General features: G+C 37.8%; 1 protein-coding gene across 1 annotated transcript; it reads right to left on the bottom strand.

Moving 5' to 3' along the window:
- Positions 1–9355: 9355 nt before the first annotated feature.
- LOC149541943 (uncharacterized) lies at positions 9356–10997 on the bottom strand. The gene is made up of 2 exons (XM_089795669.1): positions 10554–10997; positions 9356–9571 (listed from the first exon to the last, which is right to left on the bottom strand). The coding sequence occupies exons 1-2, from the start codon at positions 10995–10997 to the stop codon at positions 9356–9358; spliced, it is 660 nt and encodes a 219-aa protein (XP_089651795.1).
- Between the last annotated feature and the right edge of the window lie 1677 nt (positions 10998–12674).

Raw genomic sequence — 12674 nt, 5'->3', positions numbered from 1 at the left:
AACTCCAACATGGTATCAGAGCCTTCCTGCAGCAGCTTCGTTGAAGAATTTTGAAGCCGTGATTTGAAGTCACAAACCCTAGTTTGTTTGTGCATTTTTTCCTCAAATTAGAGGATCAACATTTTTTTGGAGCACATTGGGACCAAACGGACATCACCATTGGATCCAGAATGCCGTTTGCAGTCAGGATTCATATAAAGTTTGTCGATTTTGGAGACAGGGCTCCGGGAGACAAATTTTTTTTTGACTCCAGGCACTTCCGTACGGACTGTACGGACAATTTGCAGTTTTAAAAATTAAAAAAAAGGAGCGTAGGCCATGCCACTGCGGCACCACCCAGCAGCCACCGCGGAGCCACCTGCGCCCTGCTGACGAGCAGCCATAGAAGGGTTGCGCCGCCCCTACTACGCTTGGCCTCCCCCGCCGCCTGCAAGCCACTGCCTCCAGCAGCGCCTCCAGACTGTGTCGCCTCTGCTCAGTGGTTCTATGATTTCTGCGTCGCTCCACCATTTAGCACCGCTCGTGCTCAATCTCCTCCACCAACATCACTTCAATAGATCTACATTCCAGTCAGTAGCCCACTCAGCTTTTTTGCACAGTCAGCGCGCATTCTGCGTGTGACACGTGGCACGGGAACCACGTGGCCCCCGCCACATCATCATCTATACATGCCATGTGGTGATGCCATGTGGCACCCTTTTTTGCTGCAACAGCCTCAAAACCGTCAATTTTAATGTAGTAGTTTGCTGATGTCAGTGCTGTGTCATCAGACCCTGCCTTGCACCTCTCTTGATTCACTTTTGGAGCTACCTTTGGTTTTTTGGCCATAACTTTTGCATACGAAGGTATTTTTTTGATCCAAAAGAAGCGTTGAAAATTTGTTTCCGAAATAGAGATATTGGTGTAGGTATTTTTAAGTTTTGATATTTTTTCATTACTCATTTTTTCAGTCAAAGTCCAAAGTCCTTTTTTGACTCTAGCATGCATATCTTTTGCATCCCATGCCTGTTTTTTGAAAACTTTATATTTCTAGAAAGCTAGTTCTATGTACTTTTTAGAAATGTAGTTCTTTTTCTTAGTTTTTGGTCTCTGCTATTTCTATCATAGTTTTGGCATTTTTTTTATATGGTGGATATTTTGAGTGTTTTAGGCCTGAGGATCGTATTCCTGGCATGGACTCTCTTGTTTTAAGCTGTACTTTGTTTTGTATCAGCTTGTTTTTAGTTTTGATCATTATAGCTATCATTTTGAAGCATTTTTTTATCGCACTGAGATAAAGTGCCACTTTTGCATTCCGGGGATCATGAACATTGTTTTGAGTCAGTTGTACATGCACTATTTTCATAAAGCACCATGGGGGGGATATTTGTTTTTTGTTTTAGGCATTCTCCCTCTGTCAAGTGAGTGTCCCTTCCATGACATTAGCCCCATGCAGAGTCAGTTAGACCGTGTCTTTATAGGTGTCTGTACCTCTTTTCCTCTCTCCTCGTTCTTGGTCCGTCTGTAAGAGATTTTGGCCCACCTTCTCAGTTGCCTGTCATCACACCTCGTCTGCATTAAGGAGGGGTTATGCTTCTATTCTAATGCATTCATGGTTTGATGGTTTGATAGTGTGAACTATGTATTTAGTGGTTGATCCTATATACAAGGCGATTGCAGTGGCTAGCTACCTATGCAATTCGGTGAGATTGATCATCTACCATATAGGCATGCTCGGTTCGTGCCTTCTTCTTCCATGGAGGTTCTTCAGATCAATAGTTTGATAGATTTGCGGCTTCTTCATGCTTCAGTGATGCTTCTACATGATCACTTCTTGTTCATGTTTTAGGGGACGATTTCCCTAGTTGGAGGCTTCTTCAATTCTTCACTAGGTTCTTACCTCTTTTAGGGGGAGGGTTTTTCCCACATGGTTTTATCTTTTTCCCAGCTTACAGAGGTTGCATTTAATTGCATTGTACTTGGGTACCTAAAATGGCCTTGTTTCCGAGACCCATTATGCATTCATCTTAGTTTTGTGAGCTTAAGGCATTTCCCTAAGTTGCACTTAAGGGGGGGTGTTAGAGTAAATAATTAATTGCTAATTATTTATTCTATTTACTTAAGCTTACTTAGGTAAATGCATTCATTTATTATTTGTAGTCTAGGAGTTAGTTATAAGTTGTTGACAATACAGGAGTTTGTTCTCTCCTATGTCATACTTATCCTCTCACATTGTTCGAGGACTTTCCACCTTATGTGGATGTATGCTTAGTTGTCACACTTATCTCCTAGCATCTTCTAGCTTGTTCTACAAGCTTCCATGAGCTCTTTATAAGTGGGTTCTCCCTCTTTATAACATATCACATATTGTCTCTCATGTCTGTTTAGGGTTTTTCCCTTGCTCCATGCTCTTCCTCTCTTTGGCTTCTCTTTGACAAGTTCTTGCATGCAGGTGATCTTGGGTGTCTTCAGAGTTGGCTTTCTTCAACTCCAACAGATAGCTTAGAGACATTTCTTGGCTATCCCTAAAATTTGCAAGGCTCATGGTGAGATGATAGGGAACAAACTAGGAACAGCCAGCCAGCTTTCCTCCAAACATGTTAAGGATGTCAGAAAAATCCATGGCCATCTCAAGGACAACCTGCCACAAGGTTTTAAAAAAATGATTTTTTTTTTCAAATTTCACACCCTCTTACCCTAACATGAAAGATAAAACACTCCATGAGTAGCATATGAGTCTATTTTTACATGAAAAGCAATTTGCAGCCAATTTAGAAAGACAAAGGAAAATGATTTGAAGGTGTTGTAGAAAAAAATAGCATTGATTAGCAACAAAAGTGAGGAGTGAGGCAACAACATCAAGTGACATGAAAAAGGATTGGTTTGAGTTCCATTAGATGAGCAAGCCTTTACATATTGCATCATAATTACTTTTTTCTTTTATTAGATGTTTAGTTAAGAGTTTCAATAATATGTAAATGAGATAGTTTAATTAAAATTACTTTATGATTATTATTAGATTTATAATTAAGAGTTTTATAAATAAGTGATTGGAGTGGCATGTCAAAGGAATTGATTTGGGAAATCTTACAAAGACATGTTTGAGAAAAGTGGTACTTATTAGAATAGAGGAAGATCACATACTTGAATTCTATGGACATCACCTATATGCATTGAGTTTATAGTGAAACATTTATTAACAAAATGAGTTATTCTAAACCGACATTCATGTAACATGGTTTGATTGATTTGACCTAAAGATGTATTGTTTTAAAGAACTACTCGTAAAACATAGATTGATCGATGCAAACTAAAAATATGTTATAAAATAATTATAGGTAAAACAAATATCACTCAATTTCAGCAAGAGATAAATGGTTTTCAACCACTACAATTATGGGTTGATCAATTTGATAGAATATATTCTATTGTTTTTGGGAAAACCATTAGAAGAGGAAGAAACCATCAATGTCATATAATAAAAAAGTTTATTACTGAATAATACAATTGGGAAAGAATGCTTTGTTATCACCACTGGAGCTGATTTGGGAGCAAAAATAGTAGTAAATTCTAATATAATATTTCTCTAACAGTCATATAAATGTATTATGAAAACAATGAGGAGTTCCATTAGATGAGAAAGAAGTGACTGAGAGTCATACACTTACTCTTTGATGCAATGTTGGGAGATGTTGACTAGAGGTAGCCGTCCTACTTTCCATCACTATGTTTCATAGTTTTTGACATTTCAAACATTGTCATTTTGACATTTGTATTTTAGCCTTTGGGCATTTTGGTGTAGGCCCTGGAGGCACAACTACATAAGGTCCAAGTGTGGGATTTTGACAATATAAATAACAAACTACTATTTAAGCTACAAAATACGTTCAAGGGCATACAAACATAATGATGCAGGAGCATCTTGCATGGGCAAATTATTTATTAAAAAAAATTAAAAATTAAAAATGGAGGAGAGAGAAAGTGATGAAAATTAGAGGAAAAAAGGGGGGGGGGGGAGGAGAAAAATAAAAAAATGAGGAATTTCTATTTTCAAGGTGCATAGGTGGCATAAAATAGAAAAGTTATAAAAAAGAAAAGAAAAAGGTTGTCATTCCATTTATCGAGGTGTGTTGGTGGAATTTTAGAAAGTTATGGATATTGTAGAAAGTTGTGGATATTATAGAAGGTTATGGAAGTTGTAGAAGACTGTGGATATTGTGTAGGAGGAATTCTAGAAGGTTGTGGATAAGCATGCATTGGGTGGTAATTGTCTATTTAAGCAAGGCATATGAGCATTTCTAATCAAGCTCGAGAAGTAGAAGCTGTGGAAGGTAAAGCTTTGGAAAGTCAAGCTTCAAGGTGTGAAAGCTCTAAAGGTGTACCTCTTCAAGTAGAAGTTCTTGGTGAAGCTCTTGGTGTGAAGACTCTTATTTGGGATTTCTCTTATGTTGAAGAATTTGTAAACTTCTTTTTGAAGAAGTCATATCTATGATATCATCTTGTGGGTGTTGTAAGGATTTTCAAGTATAATAAAATTTCTTGGGAAGCATTTTATCTCTCTTGTCTCCATATTGTTGCATTCTTGGTTATGAGTTGGTAGGGTGATGTGGCCCTCCATCAAGTGGTATGAGAGTAGGATTTCTTGAGTGTACAAGTAGATCGCCGAAGTGTGAGGTAGTTTGTACTAGGACCATGGTTCGGTGAAGTTTATCAAAGCAAGAGTTCCTGAGTGTACAAGAAAATTGTCGAAGTGTGAGGTAGTTTGTACTAGGACCTTAGTTGGGTAAAGTTTATCAGAGTGAGAGTTCTTGAGCATGTAGACAGAACATCGAAGCTGAGGCAGTTTGCACTAAGACCTTGGGAGGACATGCATATTGATCGATGGATGCAGAGATGGAAGACTGAACTTGTTGAGGCATGATTGTAGAGAGCTTATGGATTGTAGATCCATTGTCCTAGACTTGTGATGTGGTTCTTGATTGTTCGTGCAAGGTGGCAGGTTGCGATATGACTTGCAAAAAATTCAAGGTTGTCACAAGGAGCGTGGGAAGGATTTGTTGCAGAGGATTTACGAAGATCTTGGGAGATGGCTCTGAGAGGATTGGACCCTAAGATGATTGTGAAAATCCATGATATAGTGGAGAGGATTTTTTCTAAGATGTTTGCTTGGTTGGATGCTAGATTGGCTAATCAAGCTAAGAAGGTCAAGGTGGAAGAGGTTGGTTTTGCTGATCAGTTTGTGGAGCTTGATGTAGAACCTGTAGAGCAACTAGAGGTTTTTGCTAAAGATATTCATAACCTTGTTGATGTTGGGACAGAGGTTGGTTTTCATGATCAATTGGTTGAGTCTGGCATGGAGACTATAGAGCATTTGGTTATGGATGATCTAGTTGATGTTGGTGGTGACTTGTATGTTGCAGAGCACTTGGTTGTGGATGATCTAGTTGTTGTTGGAGGTGAGTTATGTATTGCAGAGCATCTTGTTGTGAGCAATGAGGTTGCTGGTGTTGAGAGTTTGGCATGTGTTGATGGAGATCTACATGTGGCTGTTGATGTGGAGTTTGTTATTGCTTGTATGGACTCACTAGTTGTTGATGTGAATGGGAGTTTGCTAATGAAGCATTATGTTCAATTTGTTCCTAGGAGTGAGCATGCTAATTGAATGGTTGAGATTCTAGTGTTTGATAGAGTAATGCAAATGTGGAAGATTTTCATGGTGGTTTTCTTGTCCCTATTGAGGTGGAAGCCTTCGGTGAAGATGAAGATGGTTTTAGATCTTTCTTTTTTGGCGTCAAAGTGTGGGACACACTTTTCTATCTATCAGGGGACTCTGATGCAGGAGCATCTTGCATGGAAATTTTTTTTATTTTTTATTTATTTTTAAATGGAGGAGAGAAAAAGTGACAAAAATTAGAGGAAAAAAAATAAAAAGGGAAAAAGGAGAAAAAGAAAAAAAGGAGGAATTTCTATTTTCGAGGTGCATAGGTGGCATAAAATAGAAAATTTATTTTTAAAAAAGAAAAAAAGGTTGTCATTCCATTTATCGAGATGTGTTGGTGGAATTTTAGAAAGTTATGGATATTGTAGAAAGTTAAGGATATTGTAGAAGGTTATGGAAGTTTAGAAGGTTTTGGATATTGTGGAGGAGGAATTCTAGAAGGTTGTGGATAAGTCGTGCATTGGGTGGTAAGTGCCTATTCAAGCAAGGCATATTAGCATTTCTAATCAAGCTCAAGAAGTAGAAGCTATGGAAGGTAAAGCTTTGGAAAGTCAAGCTTCAAAGTGTGAAGCTAGAAGGTGTGAAGACTTCAAGGTGTGAAAGCTCTAAAGGTGTAGCTCTTCAAGTAGAAGTTGTTGGTGAAGCTCTTGGTGTGAAGACTCTTATTTTGGATTTCTCTTATGTTGAAGAATTTGTAAGCTTCTTTTTGAGGAAGTCATATCTATGATATCATCTTGTGGGTGTTGTAAGGATTTTCAAGTATAATAAAATTTCTTGGGAAGCATTTTATCTCTCTTGTCTCCATATTGTTGTATTCTTGGTTATGAGTTGGTAGGGTGGCGTGGCCCTCCATCAAGTGATATCAGCACGTACCTTCATCATATAAAATTAAAAAGTAAACAATGTTAGCAAACTAACAAAATTTGGTTTACCAGTATTTGTTGATGTGTTTATTCCAGAAGGTGCTGCAGGCATAGCTACATGACGTCTGGGTGTGGCATTTTCTATCCAACCAGCAAGGGCAGTTGGAACAGAGGCATTTGACACATTTGCGCTTCTCCTTGCACAACATGGACGTGGTACGTTGGGGAGGACACTCGAAGCATGTGCTTAGATAATATATCTCAAAAAAATTTCACTATAAAATCTCTTTCCTCTTCATCATCACTATCCTTAAAATTTATTTCACTGCTTCCCCATACAACATTCAAAGCATCGAGCCATTTGGCTTGCGTTTCCCTGGATATCCCGAACTCCTTCCACTTTTCTTTTCCTTCTGGAATTGTATTAAGAGTACTCGGTGGAATCAGGAAGAATAGAGGTACAATCTTGAGATCGGGATTAATACATTTTATGTCTCTTGCTTCCACAAAATAAGAGAGTTGTAGCATGAGTCACTTTGCTTTGAGGTAATCCTTGGAGAGAATCAAAACTGCTTCTTTGCATGCCCTAGCGGCATCAGATATAGAAGAGTGGAAATCTTCTCCCACTGGCATGCTTTAACAATCTTCATCAAAGAAGCAAGACAAGCCTTGGTTTCTCAGGTCTTTGTATAGCTGTCGAACAAAATACTTCTACTCATCGAGTTAATGAATTCAGTGTACATTTGGGATATTCTTGGTAAATAGATTTGTCACAGAAGAATTTTCCCAATGGAGTGTATGCGGCAAATCGTTCACAACAGTTGGATAGGCCCTTGATATCTGGCCTTCCTCTGCATTTTGAGGGGCAGCTCCCTCGTATGATATAATTTTTAATAGATTTTCAAATAAAGAATTCAAACTTTAAAGTTCCAGGAGAAAGTCATGGAAGATGAATGCACCACACGCCCTCACAACCCTCTGTGGTTAGCAAGATTGATAATGGTGGTGTCCAAGAACTACACTTGAAAGCAACCAATGTTATTAAGCACATTCATTATCATCTGTAAACATTCGCATAGCACCATGAGAATGTCCACTACAACGTATAACAATTTGGATTTTAAAATAAGAAACCCAAAGTAGATCTCATTTCATTTCCTTGCACCAAGAAAAACAATAGAGATTTTTCAATTCAGAGATAAAAAGTGTACATACTTTCCAAAATTTATCCCTAGATCAAAAATTTCAGCATAGTGTTCCCTTATTTTTCCAACCAAAAAAGTCCCTTTGACAAGCCAAAAGGTGTCCTTATATAGACATAGAGGTTAATAACTACCCTTTCGTGGTTAATAACTACGTCCCAAATACGTGATTTGGGTGAGGTTAATTAACCTCTACAAAATTAACCTTGAATGACTTGATACTTTGACCTCACACCTTCTAAAAGGAAGACTGACTAAGTAATCTTTACTGATCTCCTTTTCATATCTGGATGATTCATTCAAGTTACATTACTTTATTAATGAATGTACATCCTCCTCATGAAGAGATCAAGAGCATGTGGTGTGTATGAGTGCGCTGAAATAATCCTCTCTTCCTGCAATATGTTTCATGAACTTAATTTTCACTTGACAATTGGAGAATTCTTGGCTATCTTATTTCTCAGTCACTGTTAAAATGATTCATCTTATTGGAAGATCATGGAAACCCATTGTAGTGACATCTATGGATAATGGAACAGCTTTGTCATGGGTCTCGTGAGAATCTCTTAGCCGCTTCAATAATAAGTTTTGGTGGTAATTTGGAGCATAAAAGAGTACATTTCATGTTAGGCTCCTACTGCAAAATTGTTCTTTTAATTTCTTTCAATTTTTCCATCAAGAATCTAACAAAGCAATCCTCGGATTCAATCCCAATTTTTCTATGAACAAATTCTTTATCTTCCACAACTAATTGACTTCTCTCATGGTGTTCCACCATTCCCAATTCATCCTTTCATGATCTAGTTGAATAGGTGGTCGACCAACATAATCTATTGGAGGATCTTGCTCAGGTGGAATGAGCAATTCATCCCAACTTATAAAGTATAATTTTCCATCCAAGTCATTCCCAAAACATTCATTTGGATGAGGCCTTTCTTCCTTTTGCAGAAAAACTAAGCAGTCCATCATATGATGAAGCGTAGGAACATCAACAGCATGCAATACTCTTCTGTCACTCGGGTTTAGGCATGGATTATTTTGCAACAATAACTTTGCCTTGTAATATACAATTCTTGTCCATTTCTTTGGATCCGGAATCAGAAATCCCATCATCTAAAAGCTTGGTGTTGACCCTAGATACTTGAATAAATACCTGACCATAGTTTAAGGTCCTAGTTTCGTCCAAACATTCCATCAGGTGTGGCCTTTTGAGACATATATTCGGCTCTTGGTTCTTAACTCTTCCAATTGACATTCTCTAAATGCTTGGAGAATCATTGAAAGATAAGGTTTAGTATTTGGACTGTATTAACCCATTAGCATCTCAATCAGACACATGATCATCACCAGAGAACATCATTTGCAAAGTATTTAATAGGCATTTCTTTGCTGACCAACATTTGATCTAAATGGAACATTGCCTTTTCTACATGCATTCAAAGTTCTCATCTGAAACACCCAAAGTTGACAGTAGCATGATCATTTCAGGGTCAAGAAAGATCGGCAAAAATCTATTCCAATTAAAAAAAAAAAAAATCCAATGGTGTAGTCTTTGAATTGAACTCGAGCTTTTCTTCTGATGTAGCCTTCTCCTAGGATGCCTCCAAAATCTGTGCAGGGCTGGCCGGCGAGCCAATATCCAGGCTATCTGCAACCCACCAATCGATTACTAATATCTTCTTGTCCTTTCTTGCAGTAAGACAAATAGGATCATCATAGGAAAGATAATGTGTAATGACATGAGTACAACTTGCATCGTACTGTCCCGCATTGAATCCTCTACCATTTTCAAGTTCCGCGCAATATATCTGTGCAGGTGTGTTTTCTTCAACTTTTTCAGTTGAACCTTCTCAGCAATTAATCCGTCTTCTCATCCAACTCCATTTGATGTTCAACATGAATTTTTTTTTTTTTTTTACTTTCAATTTTTGGCCTTAATCAATTCAACAGATAGGTTAATGATTGTCTCAAACAAGTTAAGAAAAACATGTTTTTGGAGGCGATCATTAAGTTTTTGAGAGGTTAATGGTTAGGAAAAACGTATTTTTGGGTGTTAATATTAACCTTTTCTTTGGAGGTTAAGAAAAACGTATTTTTGAACGCTATCATTAACCTATTGGAGAGGTTAAGAAAAATGTATTTTTAGTGGTTAACATTAACCTATTACTTGGAGGTTAAGAAAAACACATTTTTGATGGCAATCATTAACCTTTTAAGAAGTTAAAGGTTAAGAAATACACGTTTTTGAAGGCAATCATTAACCTTTAATATCTTGAGGCTCAGAAGCTAGATTTCGATGATCTCAAGTGCTGTGCGGAGCTGAGAACGAGCCGGAGACATGGAGGCTTAAAGACTCGCAAATTTCAAAGATAGAATGGCCAATTTGATGTTTTAAAACTAGGCAAGTTTTAAAATTAACAGAGGCTTATAAAATTTAACGAATTTTATAACCGGGCAACAGCTGGCTCTAATTGGGGACAAGGACTGACAAGGACGAAGCTTGAATCCAGAATGAATAAAGTAGTGCCTTATCCATTGGGCTATGAAATAGAGTCATTTGAGGGACCAAATTAAAAAAGAGGGAACACAAAAACCAAAAATAGGACAACAGAAAGAAAGGCTAAAACAACACCAACTAACAAGAGCACACCAAAAACGGGATGACCTATACACAAAAAGGTGTACGGACACCTTCTACTGATGATAATGTTTTAGGTGTTGCCCATTATAAGGTAAGGGCAACGAGGTATCATTCAGGTATGACAAAATAAAAGAGTTCCTTCCACATACCTCTTTGATCTGGAAAGGGCCTCTCCATAAGGAGTCAAATTTTCCATGTAATCCTTTTGGCTCTCTGCGCTTATCCCAAAGCAAGACAAGATCACCTTCTTGAAACATCCTCTGCTTAGCCTTTCTATCAAATAACCTCTTGACACGGGATTGATGTTCCTGAATTCTATCAACAACCATCTCTCTTTCTTCTTCCAACTTTGTCAAATACAACGTTCGTTTCTCAAGAGCATCTTTGAATTCAAGATTCTCAATGGCACTCTGTAATTTCAAGGTGGATAGCTCTAAAGGAAGAGGAAGAGCTAGCTCAGTTCCATACAGGATCTCGAAGGGAGAAAATCCCATTGCTCTCTTTTTAGTGGTACGATCTGCCCACAGTGCATCGTACAAGTGCTTGTGCCAAGATCTTTGATTAACATCAATCAGTTTTCGCACAATGGTCATAATATTTTTAATGCTTGATTCTGCCTGACCATTTCCTTGTGCAAAATAATCATAGGAATGAGAGAGAATAATCCCGTATTGATAGCAAAATGATGATATCTCTTAGGAAGAGAAGTTGGTAGCATTGTCAGTAAAAATTTTATTCGGCACACCAAACCTAACCAGAATGTTTTGTTTGATAAAATTGCACACCACTTCTGAAGTTGTTTGTTTTACTGGAGTCGCTTCCACCCACTTGGTAAAATAGTCAGTTGCCATCAAAATATGAGTGTGTCCAGCAGAGGATGAAGGATGAATAGGACCTATGAAATCCAAACCCCATTGTTGAAAGGGTTCTTCGATCACCACTGGTTTCAAGGGCAGTGCAGCCAGTTGAACTTTTCCTTTGAAGTACTGACAAGAATCGCACTTCTTCACCCATTCTTCTGCATCTTTGAATATTGTGGGCCAGTAAAAACAATTTCTCAGAATTTTGTAAGCTATTACTGATGCGGAGTAATGACCTCCACATGCTTCATTATGAAATAACTGAAGCAACTCCTTTCTTTGTTCAAAATCAACACATCTCAGAAAAGTACCATCTATCCCTTTCTTGTATAAAGCGTCATTCCAAAGAATGTATTTTGCGGATTTCAATTTTAAAGTCCTCTTCTCTTTAAGTGATAAATGAGCAGGACATTCCCCATATGTCAAAAAATAGGCAATATTTGAAAACCAATCATCAACATTACTAATGAATAAAACTAAAGGCATTTCTTCCTTCATCTCTTCTTCACCTTTAGAAGATCCTTCCGCAATTGCCTTACACAAACCTTTTCCCCTGACAAGCTTTGTAGGTTTTATATCGAGATCATATTCTTGTACTTTAGCTATCCAGGAGGCCCTTTTGTTCATGCCAATTTCTTGTTGTTTCAGAATAGTTTTCACTGCCGAGTCAGGGACAAACACCTTGGAGTGAGAGTTTAGGATGTAAAACCTGAACTGTTTCACTGCTCTAACTAGAGCATAAGCATTTTTCTCAATCAAGGAGTATTTCAATTCATGTTTCTTAAGAGGGATACTCATGAATGCTATTGGGGCCTCAGTATTGTCTTTGTCAGGTTGGGTAAGTATAGCAGATAAGGTGTCTTTGAAGGCATAACAATACAAATGAAAATCCTTGGAAAAATTTGGATAAGAAAGGGTAGGCGCATGAGCAATTTCAGTCTTGATTTGTTCAAAAGAAGCTTTACCTTCTTTTGTCCACTTAAAATTAGTATTTCCTTTCATCATATCCACAATTGACTTTGTTATCTTAGAGAAGTCTGGTATGAACCTCCTTATAAAGTTTATCTGCCCAAAGAAAGATCTAATCCCTGGTTTACTCATGGGAAGTGACAACTGTTGGATAGCTTTCACCCGCTCAGGGTCTATCTGAATGCCCTCTTTGGAGACGATATGCCCGAGTAGTTTTCCTTCTATCACTCCAAATATAGACTTCTTAGGATTCAGTGAGATGCCTTGAGTTCGACATCGATGTAATATTGCTTCTAGATGATGCACATGATCTCTTCTCTATTTTGAAAACACTGTAAGATCATCAAGATACACAACAATGATCTTATTCTTGAAATCCTCGAATGAATGATCCATGGCCCTTTGGAAGGTGGCCCCAGCATTTATCAAACCAAAAGGCAT

Source organism: Cupressus sempervirens, chromosome 8 (genome assembly GCF_028749045.1).
Source record: "Cupressus sempervirens isolate cs-2001-9-10 chromosome 8, ASM2874904v1, whole genome shotgun sequence".
NCBI lineage: Eukaryota > Viridiplantae > Streptophyta > Pinopsida > Cupressales > Cupressaceae > Cupressus > Cupressus sempervirens.
This window is presented reverse-complemented; position numbering and strand designations above follow the sequence as displayed.